This window comes from Columba livia, chromosome 11 (genome assembly GCF_036013475.1).
Source record: "Columba livia isolate bColLiv1 breed racing homer chromosome 11, bColLiv1.pat.W.v2, whole genome shotgun sequence".
NCBI lineage: Eukaryota > Metazoa > Chordata > Aves > Columbiformes > Columbidae > Columba > Columba livia.
This window is the reverse complement of record NC_088612.1, coordinates 9,716,471-9,730,359: the sequence shown is the minus strand read 5'-3', so window position 1 is coordinate 9,730,359 and position 13,889 is coordinate 9,716,471. Positions and strand designations below refer to the sequence as shown.

Below are 13,889 nucleotides of genomic sequence, written 5' to 3'. Positions count from 1 at the left end.
CCTTTTTGGTTTTAACCAATAGCTATTTTAACTCTGAGTTACAAAACATACGGACACTTATCTGCAATGTAGCTCCTCTGCAGGTGCATTTGAAAATGAAACGATGCATCCCAGATCACTGGTAATCAACCTGACACCATCAAGGCTGCAGACTTTCAAGAAAATGACTACAAAAATTCCTTCTCCGGTTACACACAGAGTTTGTAACAAATAGAGAACGTGAGACTGAAGTCAAAATTAACTCCATTGGTGTGGAGACAAAGTGGGAGGCACCACATCACGAAATACTTTCTGAACCGGCAAACCAATGACCACATTACCAAATTCCTCGCATCCCAGCCATCTTGGGTAAAACGTAGCTTTAAGGTCCTTCAGATAATCCAGACTTGCAGTGGTGAAACGCTGAAAATGCCCTCCCGCGACTCGCTCTCGATAGAGACAAGGCCCTGCCTGGGTTTTGTACGTCTGGGCTTTTTGTAAATTTAAAGAATCCGAATCCTTCTGCTGCTGGAACTGAGTGGAGCAGAACGAAAGGGACCGTACGCTCTGGAGTATCAGTTCTTGCTTCAACACGAGGCGTTTCCGTTCTCAGATGAACAGCTCGAATGCCACTGCTGTAAGTAACGTGTTTTATTGTCTGTCTCTGTGCTCAGCTGTGTGCAACCTGACTGAAAGCTGCTTCCTGATCTGAGTCTCAACATTTACACATTCTCCAAGCTAAAGGCTCATTTCTGATGAATAAGAGCCTTCATTTGAACTGAAGAGGAAAATAAAGCCAAGCGTCACAGAAATGCAAATCTTCTGGGCTTATGAATCACGAAAGCCTCGTACATCTGGCAAATGAAGCCACTTATGGCGAACAAAGCTTACCAGTGTTGTAGGCGGTGGGCATGGCCGAGTACACCAGTCCCTGCGGGGGCAAACTGGGAGTCGTCACGGACACCACCGGGGTAGCCAGAGGCTGCGTAGACTGAGAACTACTTATCCTTTGGGTATTCTATAAACGATTAAAAATAACAACACCTTGTGATATTGGTTAGAACAACAGAAAAATCGAGTGATTAATATACAAATAGCATTCAATTAAAATGTGTTTCTTTGCTTTATTTTTTAGTTACAAATACATCCTTTTTGTCAGCATAGATCTTCTAAACAAGCCAAAACATTTCAAGACAACCAAAGTGATCTTGGCAAATTGAAATGAAAAATTAATGAAGACTCACTGGCCCGCTTCCCATGCATGCAGATCTCAAGAGTGTTAGACAGAAAAATAAATGCAATTTCTTAGGGATACACACAACAATTCTCAGAAGTTCTTAAGTGATTTAAGAGTTTTTAGTCTTATTTTCTAAAGGGGTTTTAGTACAGATGGTGAGGTGCAGTTCCACCAGAAAAGTCTCCCACTTCCCAGCTGTTTATCCAATTTTCAGAATTTTAGGTGCCAGTTTTGACGCTGTGACTACACCTGTCCTGAAGGGAACACAGAGATCTTCTAAATTTATGTTGATAAGACCTCCGTGATAAAATAAACTTGCTGTTCCCATGGTTCCCGAGAAACTGAGAGAGTTCTTGTTATAATGCAGATTTGTTTCAAAGCAAATGACATTTGAGTTCACACAGAGCAACTGCGCTTTTTGACAGGAGAAAAAGCTGAACTAGATTGTCTCGGATTATCCGTTTAACTGTGGGCACGACGTGGCTTTTTAATAAGTCTGTCTTTCCCATACACCGGCATGAACATCTGTAGGAAACGTATCACTCAAATTAAGCTCTTGAATCAAATTTGCTGTTTATAAGAGCTTGTGTTAACCACCGTGGCCAGTACCACCAGACAGCACAGCTGCTGTCCCAGAACATAGTGCTCTTCAGGGAGGCAACTTGAAATCTTTCTTCAAAATACGTATTTCAGCACTATCCAGCCATGCCAGATACTGTCAAGAACAGGAAATGCCACATTTCTTATTTTTAAAACAACAGACACTTAGCTTTACCTATAGAAGTCTTAGAAATACTACAAGTCTCTACACCCTGTATTTCTACATTCTTAGAGAACTGTTCCCAGCTAAGGAGCTAGATTTGGAACTGCTGAAAATATGCTTTAAAGCAAGCCTCTCCCTTTGCCTGAAAAAATATTCGCCACGAAAAGTAGCAGGTTTTCATCTCTTTGGCAGAGTTCCATCTCCCAGCTTTAAAAGACTGAAGCTACTACTACTTTTTCTTTACTTTGGGCAGGTACACAAGTATTTCAGTATTTTTTTTCCTTCCGCTCTGATCCCGAGAGAGCGAGCAGTATTAAAAACACGTGATTCCCTTTATAATAACAGTGTGAGCAGGTACAGAAACATGGCTCTGTTCCATTTTAAGCTGAAATTTGTGAAGATGGATTGAGGGCTATCAATCCTTGCTTACATCTTCGCAAGTTAAAGAAAATAACGTACCACAGCTACCCCATTAAAGTTAGCTCCAGTCTTCCGCTGGCTCCCAGCTCCTGATGTCCGCTTTGTCTGGCCCTGTGAAAACCCACCTTCGAGCCTGCTTAGAATTTGGAGGCTCTCTGGCATTTGCTCAGCCGATGCACCCGCTGCTTCAGAGCTCCCACGTTTCCAAGCCCTCAGTCGCAGGGAAAGTCCCCGCTGATTTTCTGTGTAATTTATCCCTTTAAATCACTTACGTACTTCTGAAAATCTCCGCTAGAGCAAGTTTATCTGGCATAAAGACATGTTATTAGAGCAGATTTTTGTGTCTGTCAGGAATTGACCTTTTTCCAAAGCTTTGTTGGATGGCGGCCTATAAAGTTGGGATTACTGGATAATGGAAAAGTTAGAGGAGCACACTGGGAAACAATCCAGACCAAAGGATTTCCCCATAGGATTGGTTTCTTCTTATTATTGGAGTGGCTAATACAGGTGGCTTTCTAAGGTAAGTTATTTCTGAATATAATTCCTGAACACTCGGCCACACAAAGACAGTAAGAAATATTTAGATGTGTCTAATATTTATTGCACTCAGAGATGCAGCCAAAGATTCCTGATAATTTTCAGGAATTTTTAAATTATTTTTTTTTTTACCTGGGTGCAAATGCCAGCAGTAACAGGAAGAATTCAATATCTTTATTTCACGCTACGCTACTGTTCCTATCAGTGTTTCATACTCTGTGCTCGGTTCCAACCACGCTGCATCCTCGCAGTCGTGATTTGGAACCGCATCAGAAATTGGCGTTACAGGAGACGGAAGGCTGCGGGTGCATCTTCCTATTTCTTTACCAGGCCAGAGGAAGGCACAGCCGCACCTTCCCGGTGTGAGCTCCTGCCCTGGCACACGGCTGGTGCCGCTAGAGGGCCCCGGCTCCACGCCGCACCCGAACCCCCACCCGCCAGTCGCGATTTCCCGCTGCAAAGGGCACAGCGATTATTAACAGGTAGGAATAACCTCAACTGAAGCGCTTCTGTATCATCCCAATTGCAATGCTACTTGGATTAAGTGTTTTTACGTTGAACTAAAGCCCTATTCCTTGCACTAGAAACCAGACGCTCCTTTATAAAGCTCAGAGGAACGTGCGTGACAGCTGTTTGTAATCATAAACCTTAAAAACCTGAATACTGTCAAAAATAATTTCCCCTTACTTTTGTAAACCATGGTTAAGCTAAAAAAAAGAAATTTAAAAAATCAACCAACAGCATGCATTCATCAAGAAATACATCTAAATCACTACATTCTCCATGCTTTCATGCAATTAGAGCCTCATTAGCAACAGGTCCATGTTCAAAACCAAAGGTGTGTAATATGCGGACTTCTTTGTGTATCTTCACAATTTTACTCTGATGCAGCATCTTCTGCATGGTTTATGCTACAGCAGCTAAACAATTTGCAAATTGCTCTAAAAATAAGCTACAAATGATTTTAGCCTTACGTTATTTTCCAGACAGAATGCCAAATGTTAAAACGTTTTGGAAAAAAAAATAGAGAAAAATACAAGTGCCAAGAGTTTCCTTTCAAAAGCAGAATATCTTTCCACTGGAAAAAAGGTAAAATTATTCATTTGTAATTCTCTATTCCTTTTGGTAAACAGGGAACACCCCTGTGGTTTGATAATCTCACGCAGGATGAAATAATTCTAAACTCCACAAGGGTGACCTCACCAGCAATGATGTAATCTCCTTGAAAATAAGAGAAGTAATACAGGGCTTGTGTTACAATCTGAAGAACTTCAGAAGTGAAGCCACTTTCTAAAAATATTCCAGTAATTTAGGGGATGTTAAGTGGTTATTTATGTGAGACAGTAAGTATCCTATACACATGGACAGTTACTCTGTAAGGCTCTTTTCCAATGTTCCCTCCAAGAAAAACAATAATATTTTCAGGAAAAATAATACAAGTTTACAAATGGAAAGCACTGGACTTTGGATGTGTTTTCAACTTGAATTGGTCGGGTTTTAAAGTTTGATAAAACAAATGTATTTTTGTCTGCTACCAAGGGAACACTGGAATTATTTAAGATATGTAATGAAACTACAGTTAAAAATCTGTAGTAAAAGACATTTTCAGCATCTTGCTCTCTCAAACAGCAGCCCAAACTCACCAACTCCAATTCATCCTCCTCCGACTGTACCCAGCAAACAAGAGGGATAACACAGTTACTAAAAATAGCATTGCTTTCAAAAATGAAATAAAAAGTCATGTTTGTGCTTCAGGATTTCTATTTATTTTAATTAATAATGTGAATTTGCCACCTGATTCTCTAAATAGTACTAATAGGATGTATAATATTTATGTTTCTGGCTGGACCAATCCAATAAGCATCCAGGTCAGTAGTAAAATGTTTTTCACATACAGCCATTGTACCATCCCAGAATCTCCACTCTGGAATCTCCTTCTGGCTTCCTCAGAAAGACCAACAAAACCTACACTGCATATTGTGTTGTTTTCAACAGCTCAGCAGTACACACGTACTGTGCGCTACCCACATCGGGACAACCACATTAACAAGACCCACTTCTTGTATCGATTTCTAATTGATTTTAAAGTGTAATTTTCACTTTAAGAATCAGCCAGGGTATTATGTCTTCTACACTTCAGCATTCCTAGAAAAACCTAAAACTCCAAGAATCATTACTCTGAGAATAAGTATAGCTTTTGTTACTTGAGTTCATTCTATATTATTCATAATGAATGGCAGTAACAAACGTAAGCACTTGTGGTATCTTTAAAAAAATACATATATTTGTATTGCTTATATCCTGCTCCTCTTGGTTATGGTTCATTGTTCCATACACAGGAAACAGAAAATGTACACATGGATGTTTAAGATTTCTACATGGCAGTGAAAGACTGGGACCAAAGGATCCGGTCCACCAAATTAAAGGAAAAATAGAGTAACTCTTCCTGAAAGACCTGTTCTGGTCTCAATGCTGTGGTTGCCTCACACCTGACATGAAACTTGTGTGCGATTCCAAATGTAGGCTGAACAAACATTGCTGCCAACATGCCAAACCACATATACTATTGAAACGTACACAAATAGGGACTGAGCCTGATCCTCATTGCTCTCTCATGTCCTCATCAAAGACATGACGTCCACCATAGGACACTGGAGGTTGCATTCCAGCACACCACATCAAACAAGTGTTTCTCTCAGACCATCGTTACCACAAGCTACATTTTACATCCCACAACCATTACGACCCAGGAAAAACAGGTACAAAATGTGCTTTAGGGCACGTTAATACAGTTCACATCAATAAGATGAGCCATTCCTCCACAGAGTAATGCATTATCCTTTTTAAAACCCACATCCTCCAAACCAACAAAGTTCTCGGTACCAAGTCTGTGAGATGTCAAGTCAAAACAACAAAATCCTAATCTGTGTCTCTAGGATTTCGCTCTAACCTCATCTAGGTCAGGCTGCTATTTTACCCTTTAAAAAAAAAATCCTTACGAATTTAATTTCTCCAAATGTAATAACTTATAACTTAGATTTCCATCAATGAAATTTCAGAAAACAAACACCTTTCTATCACTGTAACCTATGGTAAGCACATGAGATAGTTTCTCCCTGTGCATGCGGACAAAACATTTTTACAAAGCCAGTCCCGGAACAAACGTTTTAACTTACCAATGGTGGCATCATACCCTTGCTGGAGGGTGGGATGACAACACGGAGGTCGGGTTTGCGATTGTTCATTCCAAGATTGCCTCCTCCAGGTGGAGGTGGAGACTTTGTAGGCATGACTTTGCCCAAGCCGTTCCCACCACCAGTAGTTCCGAGTAGACTTGGTGAAGCTCGAGAATTAACAAACCCATTTCCTGAAAGAGGAAAAACAAAGGTACTGTAAGGCTGAAGAGAGGCAGCAATGCGAAAATTTGGTGCACATGTATAAATTACCAAATGTTTATTTTGTAAAACTTCCAGTAACAAACTTCTCACAGAGGCGCAGCATTGAATAATCGAACAAACGAAAGCCACTTTCACGAGACGATCAATATGCAAAGGTAATATCACCTCAAGGGCACACTGTGGCAGCTTAAATGCTGAGAAGAGCGTGTTGTCAAAGAACTATTTCTAATAACATCTGTTGTGGTTTTTGCCCTTTGAAGTTCCTCCAGGCTGAGCTTGCACAAAAGCGTGTGCTTTTGTACAAGCCCAGTTCATCCCCACCCCCCGGGACACAAACTACGCTGAATTGTTGCGTCTGAGAATAAAAATCAGCTCTTAAAAGTGCCAATTTCTAAAATGTATTCTTCAAGTATCTTCAAGATCTGCAGGACTCCAGTATCTATTCTCAAACAAAATTAATTTCAGTCTCAAAACATACATACTGTCCAATGATTACATTCAGCAACAACGAGGGGAACAAATCCTTTCCCTTCAAATTCATTCCAAGCTTTAAACACAGTTCTACACATCGTTTATGCCCATTGGTTTATTTCACACAGGTCTTTCTCTACCCTACTCCTGATACTCATTCTAAGTAGAATTAGACAAGGCAAAGCCTATAGGCCCTGGCTTCTACTGACAAAACCATCAATCATGTTCACCAAACTATATTTATAAGAAAAAAATTAAAGCCACATTCCAATCATTTTATCATATTTATAGCAACAGTTTCCAAAACACACACACACACCCCTCATTCAGCTGCAAATGAAAAAAAATTGTAAAAGGTTGTTAAGCGAGGGGAATTTTTCAAGAGGAAACCCTATGGTTCACACTACAGAACTTGTGTATCTGTGTGAATAAATAAATACAATTCATAGTAAGATTATGTTTATACTAACATTCCAGTTCTGAAAGTGGCCTTTATAGTCACAATTCAGGTTCAGTCTTCTGTTCTAATAGCCCATAGCGCCGCACCGGCATGAATTTCGTATTATTGTTCTAATTTGAATAGGCCCCTATGCCCAATCCAATTTTATTACATTAAGTACATATTAATCTAAAAGCAATTAAAATAAGAAAGTTGTCAGTGTCACATTCTACCTTCTTTAGCTAAATTGTTCATGCCTTTAAAAGTCCAGCAGGAATGAAGAACAATAACGTGTCCCAGGAGCAGCACGACACCTGATGAAGGTGACTGGTACTGCTAAGGTACGTTACCCCTGTACGTTGGGAATGTAGGTGTGAATTCACCACGTGTTAACAACAAAGCTCTTGTGCTGATCTGAAGATACTCTACTGAGTTTTATAAAGCTCTTCTGGCAACAAAGTTATTGCCAATTATTTTTTAAAGATTAAAAAAATTGTAAATAGTTAGAACTTATTGGAATTTGCAACCTTTGTATCCTTGTTGACAGACGGGCGAGCAGCAAATTCACAGCTTTCAAGCCAGGATTTCAAATTCTGGATTTACTTTCTTTGTGGATTTCCTGATGTGCCAAAAGCCTGACCATACATACATGGATGATCTGATATGTCCCTTGAGGTTTTCAAGGTTAACAGAGCAAGGAGGAGTTATTATAATTTAGTATTTTCCTGAAGCATCTATATGGGAGGTATGGGAATATGTTCTATGAGCATTCTACCATTTAACTCAGAAGTTATGGGGGAAGAAGGAACACAGCAGCAAGAATAAAAAGCTTTTTATGTCAGCATTCTTCCTCCTGTATTAAAAACCACAGCAAAAACTCATTTCATGATTAAAGCATCTACATTCCTCAGCAGAAAACAGCAGAATTTATTGGGATGCTTCTAGGTTCGTGGTAAAATTTAGTTAAAGCGGTTGAAAAGTTGGGCTGGAGCTGAGCATACATACTGGAGATAAATATGCTCCTGACTGGCAGGAGAAAATCAGCTGCAGCCACAGAAAAAAACAACCAAACAAAAAAAAAAGAAGTTAAGTTCTGTGCCACCCCGAGGTTCCAGAACAGTGAGAGAGTTTCCACAGAATCCTAGTTTTGTTAAAAACAGTTATACATCAATACCTATCCATTATAAATGAGTGTAAGCATTAGTTATAGACAGCCTACACAGCATCAGATCACAAGAAAAATCTTGTACAATAGACAAAGTAAAAATAAGTGGATTGGGAAACAGATGCAAGGAAGGAAAAACTGTTAGAAAATAACATAATTTTCACTAAACTATATCTAAAAAATTGTTACAGGTTCTTCCATTTTCAGCAAAAATGCCAGAACATTTAAATAACTTGCTGTCATAAAAAAGTGAAGTCTGGGCTCCAATAATAAATAACATTTTATTACTCACTGGGCTGTCAGTGTTACCTTTCATAAGCCAAAGCTGTGGTGTTCTGAGTTGAATTTAAACTTCAGAATAATAACACTTTGTATAAACAATGAAGCTCTGTACAGCATTTCAGTCTATCCTATGGTACCATTTCCTGTCCTCTGTTTTCAAGTATTTCGGTAGCTCGTGTGTTAAATCTGGACAGTGTCTTTCTTCCACACCCTATACAGTCATTTCCTGCAGCCCTCATTACAAGGCTCTGCCAATCCTTCCGAAACATTTCATGCTTTTTGTGGTGCTGTCAAAAACAACAAAGTCCTCGCCATTGCATTCCCTGTGCAGTATCATGCAGCAGCAGGGCAGAGCCAAAGCATTTCTCCTGACAAAAGGCTGAGCACTTCTTAAAATGAGCGTTTCGAAAAAATGTAGTAAGGATGTGAGAAACAAAAGTGCTGTAAGTGTGTAATACTACGGCTATAAATCAAATAGCAGCCCTTTGCTACAAATAGCAAGCACTGAACATTTAACAAACACTGAAGCATACGTATTGATTATTTGAAGGATCGTACGCCGGGGCTGCAATAAGACTGTAGAATATTCATTTTTAATATGAAACAGCCTTTTTTCCTGTTAAGAGTCTAATAGGAAAATCAAATTACAAGTTAAAGAGTGAAAGGATAACTAAAAGCATGGTATTTCTTAGACTAAGGTCAGAAGCCACAGAAAGATGATGATGACAGGATGATGCAACTGTATGGCACTTTGCCAAACAGAGGCCTTAATAACCCCATTAATTCCGCTTACTGTTGTCTTGGTTTTGGCTGGGATAGAGTTAATTTTCTTCCCAGTGGCTGGTATAGTGCTGTGTCTTGTGTTGATGGGAATAATGCTGATACCAGAGGGATGTTTCAGTTACTGCTGAGCAGGGTGTACACAGAGTCAGGGGCTTTTCTGCTCCTCACAGCACCCAGAGCCTGGGCTGGGGGACAGGAGCTGGGAGGGAACAGAGCCAGGACAGCTGATCCAGCTCACCCAAGGGACATTCCCGCCACATGGGGTCTGCTCAGCATAGAAAGCTGGGGGAAGAAGGAGGAGCTGGGGAGACATTCAGATGGCATTTTCCTTCCAAGTAAGTGTTACACATGCAGGAGTCTGGCTTTGCTGACGGCCGAACACCTGCCTGCCATGGGAGCGGTGAATGAATTCCTCTTGTTGCTTTGCTTGCATGCGCAGCTTTTGCTTTACGTATTAAGCCATCTTTATCTCAACCCCTGAGTTTTCTCACTTTTACCCTTTAGATTCTGTCCCACATGCCACTGTGGGAGAGGAGTGAGTGAGTGGCTGCGTGGTGCTTAGTTGTTGTCTTGGGTTAAACCACAACAACTATTTTGGGTAAGACAGAAATTGTATCTACCCCACCCACTACAGATCTTTCCCAAAGACAATTATTTTATGCTTAAAACCACTATCAAACTGAAAAATGGGAACAGAATACAAAATCCTGCCCAAGTGTAAAGTAAGTCTACTGTTTTTACTTCCATTGGAAGAGTTTTATTTAACTCTAATTCTTTAAAACAGACTATGATAGCATTTTCAAAACACTCCTTTGGAAAACAGACACCAATGCAAAGATGATAAGCTCTCAATTATATGAATCATAATTTAATTAGATTTTATGATAACAAACTCTGCCAATGTACATTAGCCTACTTCTTTAGTCAGAAAATGTTTACTTTGGAAATAACTTCTTTTCTGAAGCTAAATATTAAAACACACCCATTTCAACAACAGTATATCCTGCCTTAAGAAACGTAGTACAGCTTAATCTCATTTATTGTCCTGCAGCCCAGGACGTAACTATCAATTACATGAGCCAGACCCATATTTCACTATATAAATCACATCAGCTGAAACAATGAGCACATGTGGCTGGAAAGTACTCTATGTACTTATTACTACTCAAGGAATAAATTACAGTCATTGATGCCATTAATCTTTTTTTGCGGTTCACCTTTGGAAAAACTGAGCAGTTATGCGCAGTTTTGGAAAATAATTGCAGGCATGCAGCTAAGCAATATAAGATTAAGCAAAACCAAGAACAATAGTAAATAAATATTTATGCGTTCAATGACATCATACAACCCAATAAATGTCACATAATTAGAAATAAAGTGAAAACTTTGTTTGCAATAAGCCACTGATTCACTATGCATCTAGAAGAACAGACAAAAATCTACTTAAGAAAAACATTTACATAGAGGACTTTGGTGGGGGGAACCAAACATATTGCAAGTAAATAAAACAATAACGTTTTTATGTGCATTAGCTGTTCGATCCTTTTTTTTCTGAGTACGACAGCTTTTAGTGCAAATTAGGGAAACGAAAAACCACCAGCATATGCAGTTCACACCATTTTCAGCTTTGCACAGAAATCACTGTTGATTCTACCATTATTTCAAAAAGCCTGAATTCTCTGCTGGTTTTGGAAAGATTTTACTATAGAATCTCGAGGAAGCTGAAATAAATATATTTCCACTGATCTTTACAAATCAATACTTCAGGTAATATTACGATTAGAATTAAAGTATTCCTCCGAGAGTAATGTAAGATTTTGAAAACTGTCTAACATGTAAGATTTATACTTCTACAGCAGTACTTTAGATATTAAAACACAGCAAAGAGAAATACACATGACTAAGTGTCAAGGGAACGCTTACTCATGTCACAAAACTAAAAAAAACCCTCGTTCCCCAGGTTGCTGGGATTTTTTTTTTCCCCTAAAGCTACATAAAGGAGAGACCATTTTCAAGGATATTTAGAATTTAAATGGGCCTTCTTCAAGACAGGAGCTATTATTCAGAATGCAGCTGCACACCTAAAGCAAAGGCATAGTGGTTTTGTATCTAAACATTATTCAACCTTGTGCTAAACACTAGCAGTGGCAATTGAATGCCTTTTAAGTCTTTTGTCAACTAAACAGCTTACAGCTAATGAAATCCAAGTTCCACTTTCTGAACTTGTTCATTTCTATGTATGTGTACAAAGCCAATGTAAAGAAAGGTAAAGAACCAACCACAAAGTGATATGTTTAGAACATCTGGGGATGTGTGTTGTGGTAGCCTGGGCAAGGTGACATCATATATGGCGAGACTTCACACAAACAGATACACTGCAATGCTTTAATCCAGCTAGGAGATTAATGATTTGTTATACATGTGGCAAATTCTAACCAGAATTGTCTTGTAGCTCTTAGTAAATCAGAAATTTTGGTAAGATAATGAACACAGTTAACATATGAAATTTCAAGTAAAATCTAAGGGTATTTCAGGGACTGAACAGACCAAACGTGAATAGGTGGTTTCCAAGGAGATCTTGCTACAATTAAAAAAAAAAACCACCTCAAATCCTTCCTTTTATCAGCATATTTTTCATGCTGATTTCAGCCAGTCATTTCTTGTGAGCTCATATAATCAGAGGATGATTGATGGATGGATCAAACTTTGTTGAGTGCTGAAAACATCTAGCAAAGGGGTTCAGCTTGCACCCTGTGAAACTGCTGGAGTGCAGGCCAGTTCCAGTGCTGCTTTTTCCTTGAGGAGAACTGGGAAGCTGTAAGAATAAACAGGCTGCTCTCAGTGTTCTTCATGGATCCTTCAACTTCTCCTGTGGAGAAGGGTGAAGCACCACTGTTGTATTGATCTATGCAATCTGTAAGATCAGAGCAAGGCATTATGCCAACAATATTGACACTACAGAGCAAGGCCTTTGTCCACTGCACTTAGCATCAATTGAACACACATTCTTAAGTCAAAGCCCCTTCAATACCAGCTAGGAAGTGAGGAGCTCTGTCCAGTGGCAGACTGTCTGTGACAGATACTACCTGTCGCACCGAAAAGCTAGTATAGCAGATCAGAAATACCAGCAGTAACACAGAACCTTAAGGAGGAATATGCTCAAGGTTTACAGCTGCTTTCCTATGGTGGTCGTCTAGAAGTGCCAAGCTTTTTAGCTGATGCAGATGATACAGGCTGGTGAGTTTGAGAGTAGGGGTGGAAGGAGAAGTAAGTCTGTTTTCTTAAGGAAAAAGCTGATAGCATCAATTCAGTTTCAGCAAAATTTCTGCAAGAGCTATGTTTTTTTCTGGATTTAGTTGGATACTTCTTGTTGGAGTGTCTCTCATTTAATAAACAAACCAACATGAATACAAAGGTATACACAGAAAGCTGTTTTCTTATTGAAACCTTCTGGTGTACTCTGAAGAATTGCAGCTTATTAGTCACTTGACTCAGACTTGTGAAAGACCAAGCTGAAAGGTTCTTTTATCCTCAGACAGGCAGAAAGAGCTCTCCCAACCAGCCAAGCCCTCGAGACAAAGGGAACCATTCACAGGTGTGGCCTTTGACAGTCCTCTGTCTTGATCCCTCTCTGGCAACGTTCAAGCAGCTCACAGGTACGTGCAAGCTGTCAACTGCACCTCTGCATAATCCATCCTGAGGCCAGGATAAAAGATCACACAAGATCTAGACTGGCTCTTAACAGAGACTGAAGAGCTCACAAGACACAGTTTTTCAAAGCTGGTGTATCCTTCAGCTCTGTTCCAAAGAAATTCAATATTCCTAGAGTTACTTCACATTCTCAGGACCTGAAGCTTAGTGAGGACACTAGAGAAGATACAGCTCTTGAAGAAAGAGGAGAAATTCAGTACTCAAGAAGACTACATCTTTCTTATCCATTCTCCTGATGATCAAACTGTAAGAGGAAAGATAATTTCCCAGAATATTAACTGGGTCCATGATCTGCATTACTGACCAGAAGGGCTATTTTACTGATGAAGAAATGTACAGACATAATATTGTGTCCTTTTGAGATCTGAAAGAGCCACCACTTCCAACAACGCCTTCAAAATCACCTCAGACTGGGAAGAACTTCCAGAATTCATTATTACAAAATAAATATGCTTTTTTAGAGTAATGACAGCTGCCTGAAGTAAGCTCTCGGTATTATACAATTATCACAAAATTTTCTGTTCTAGACATAAAATCCACTTAGCAATCTTTGCTACAACACAGATATTTTTACTCAAAGATATTTTCCAAAGAAAACCTGTTAAGTTGGCAGATTGACTGCTACAGCAAATTGTATCTATTCCAATCAAGTTACACAGGACTTGAGAAAAAGACTCAAGTGAACCAAATATGAGCCACTTTAT

The 13,889-nt window shown here is 39.4% G+C and overlaps 1 protein-coding gene across 12 annotated transcripts in view; it reads right to left on the bottom strand.

Moving 5' to 3' along the window:
- MEF2A (myocyte enhancer factor 2A) overlaps nucleotides 1–13,889 on the bottom strand; it is an 83,863-nt gene that overhangs the window by 7,942 nt on the left and 62,032 nt on the right. For 8 of the 12 annotated variants that reach the window (XM_065076681.1, XM_065076683.1, XM_065076684.1 and 5 more), the window contains 3 exons: nucleotides 6,113–6,303; nucleotides 4,580–4,603; nucleotides 871–997 (listed from right to left, as the gene is read on the bottom strand). In XM_065076681.1, the coding sequence (XP_064932753.1) occupies nucleotides 871–997; nucleotides 4,580–4,603; nucleotides 6,113–6,303 (342 nt within the window). The remainder of the gene's footprint in view (nucleotides 1–870; nucleotides 998–4,579; nucleotides 4,604–6,112; nucleotides 6,304–13,889) is intronic. The other 4 variants (XM_065076686.1, XM_065076685.1, XM_065076680.1 and 1 more) reach the window with 1 other exon arrangement.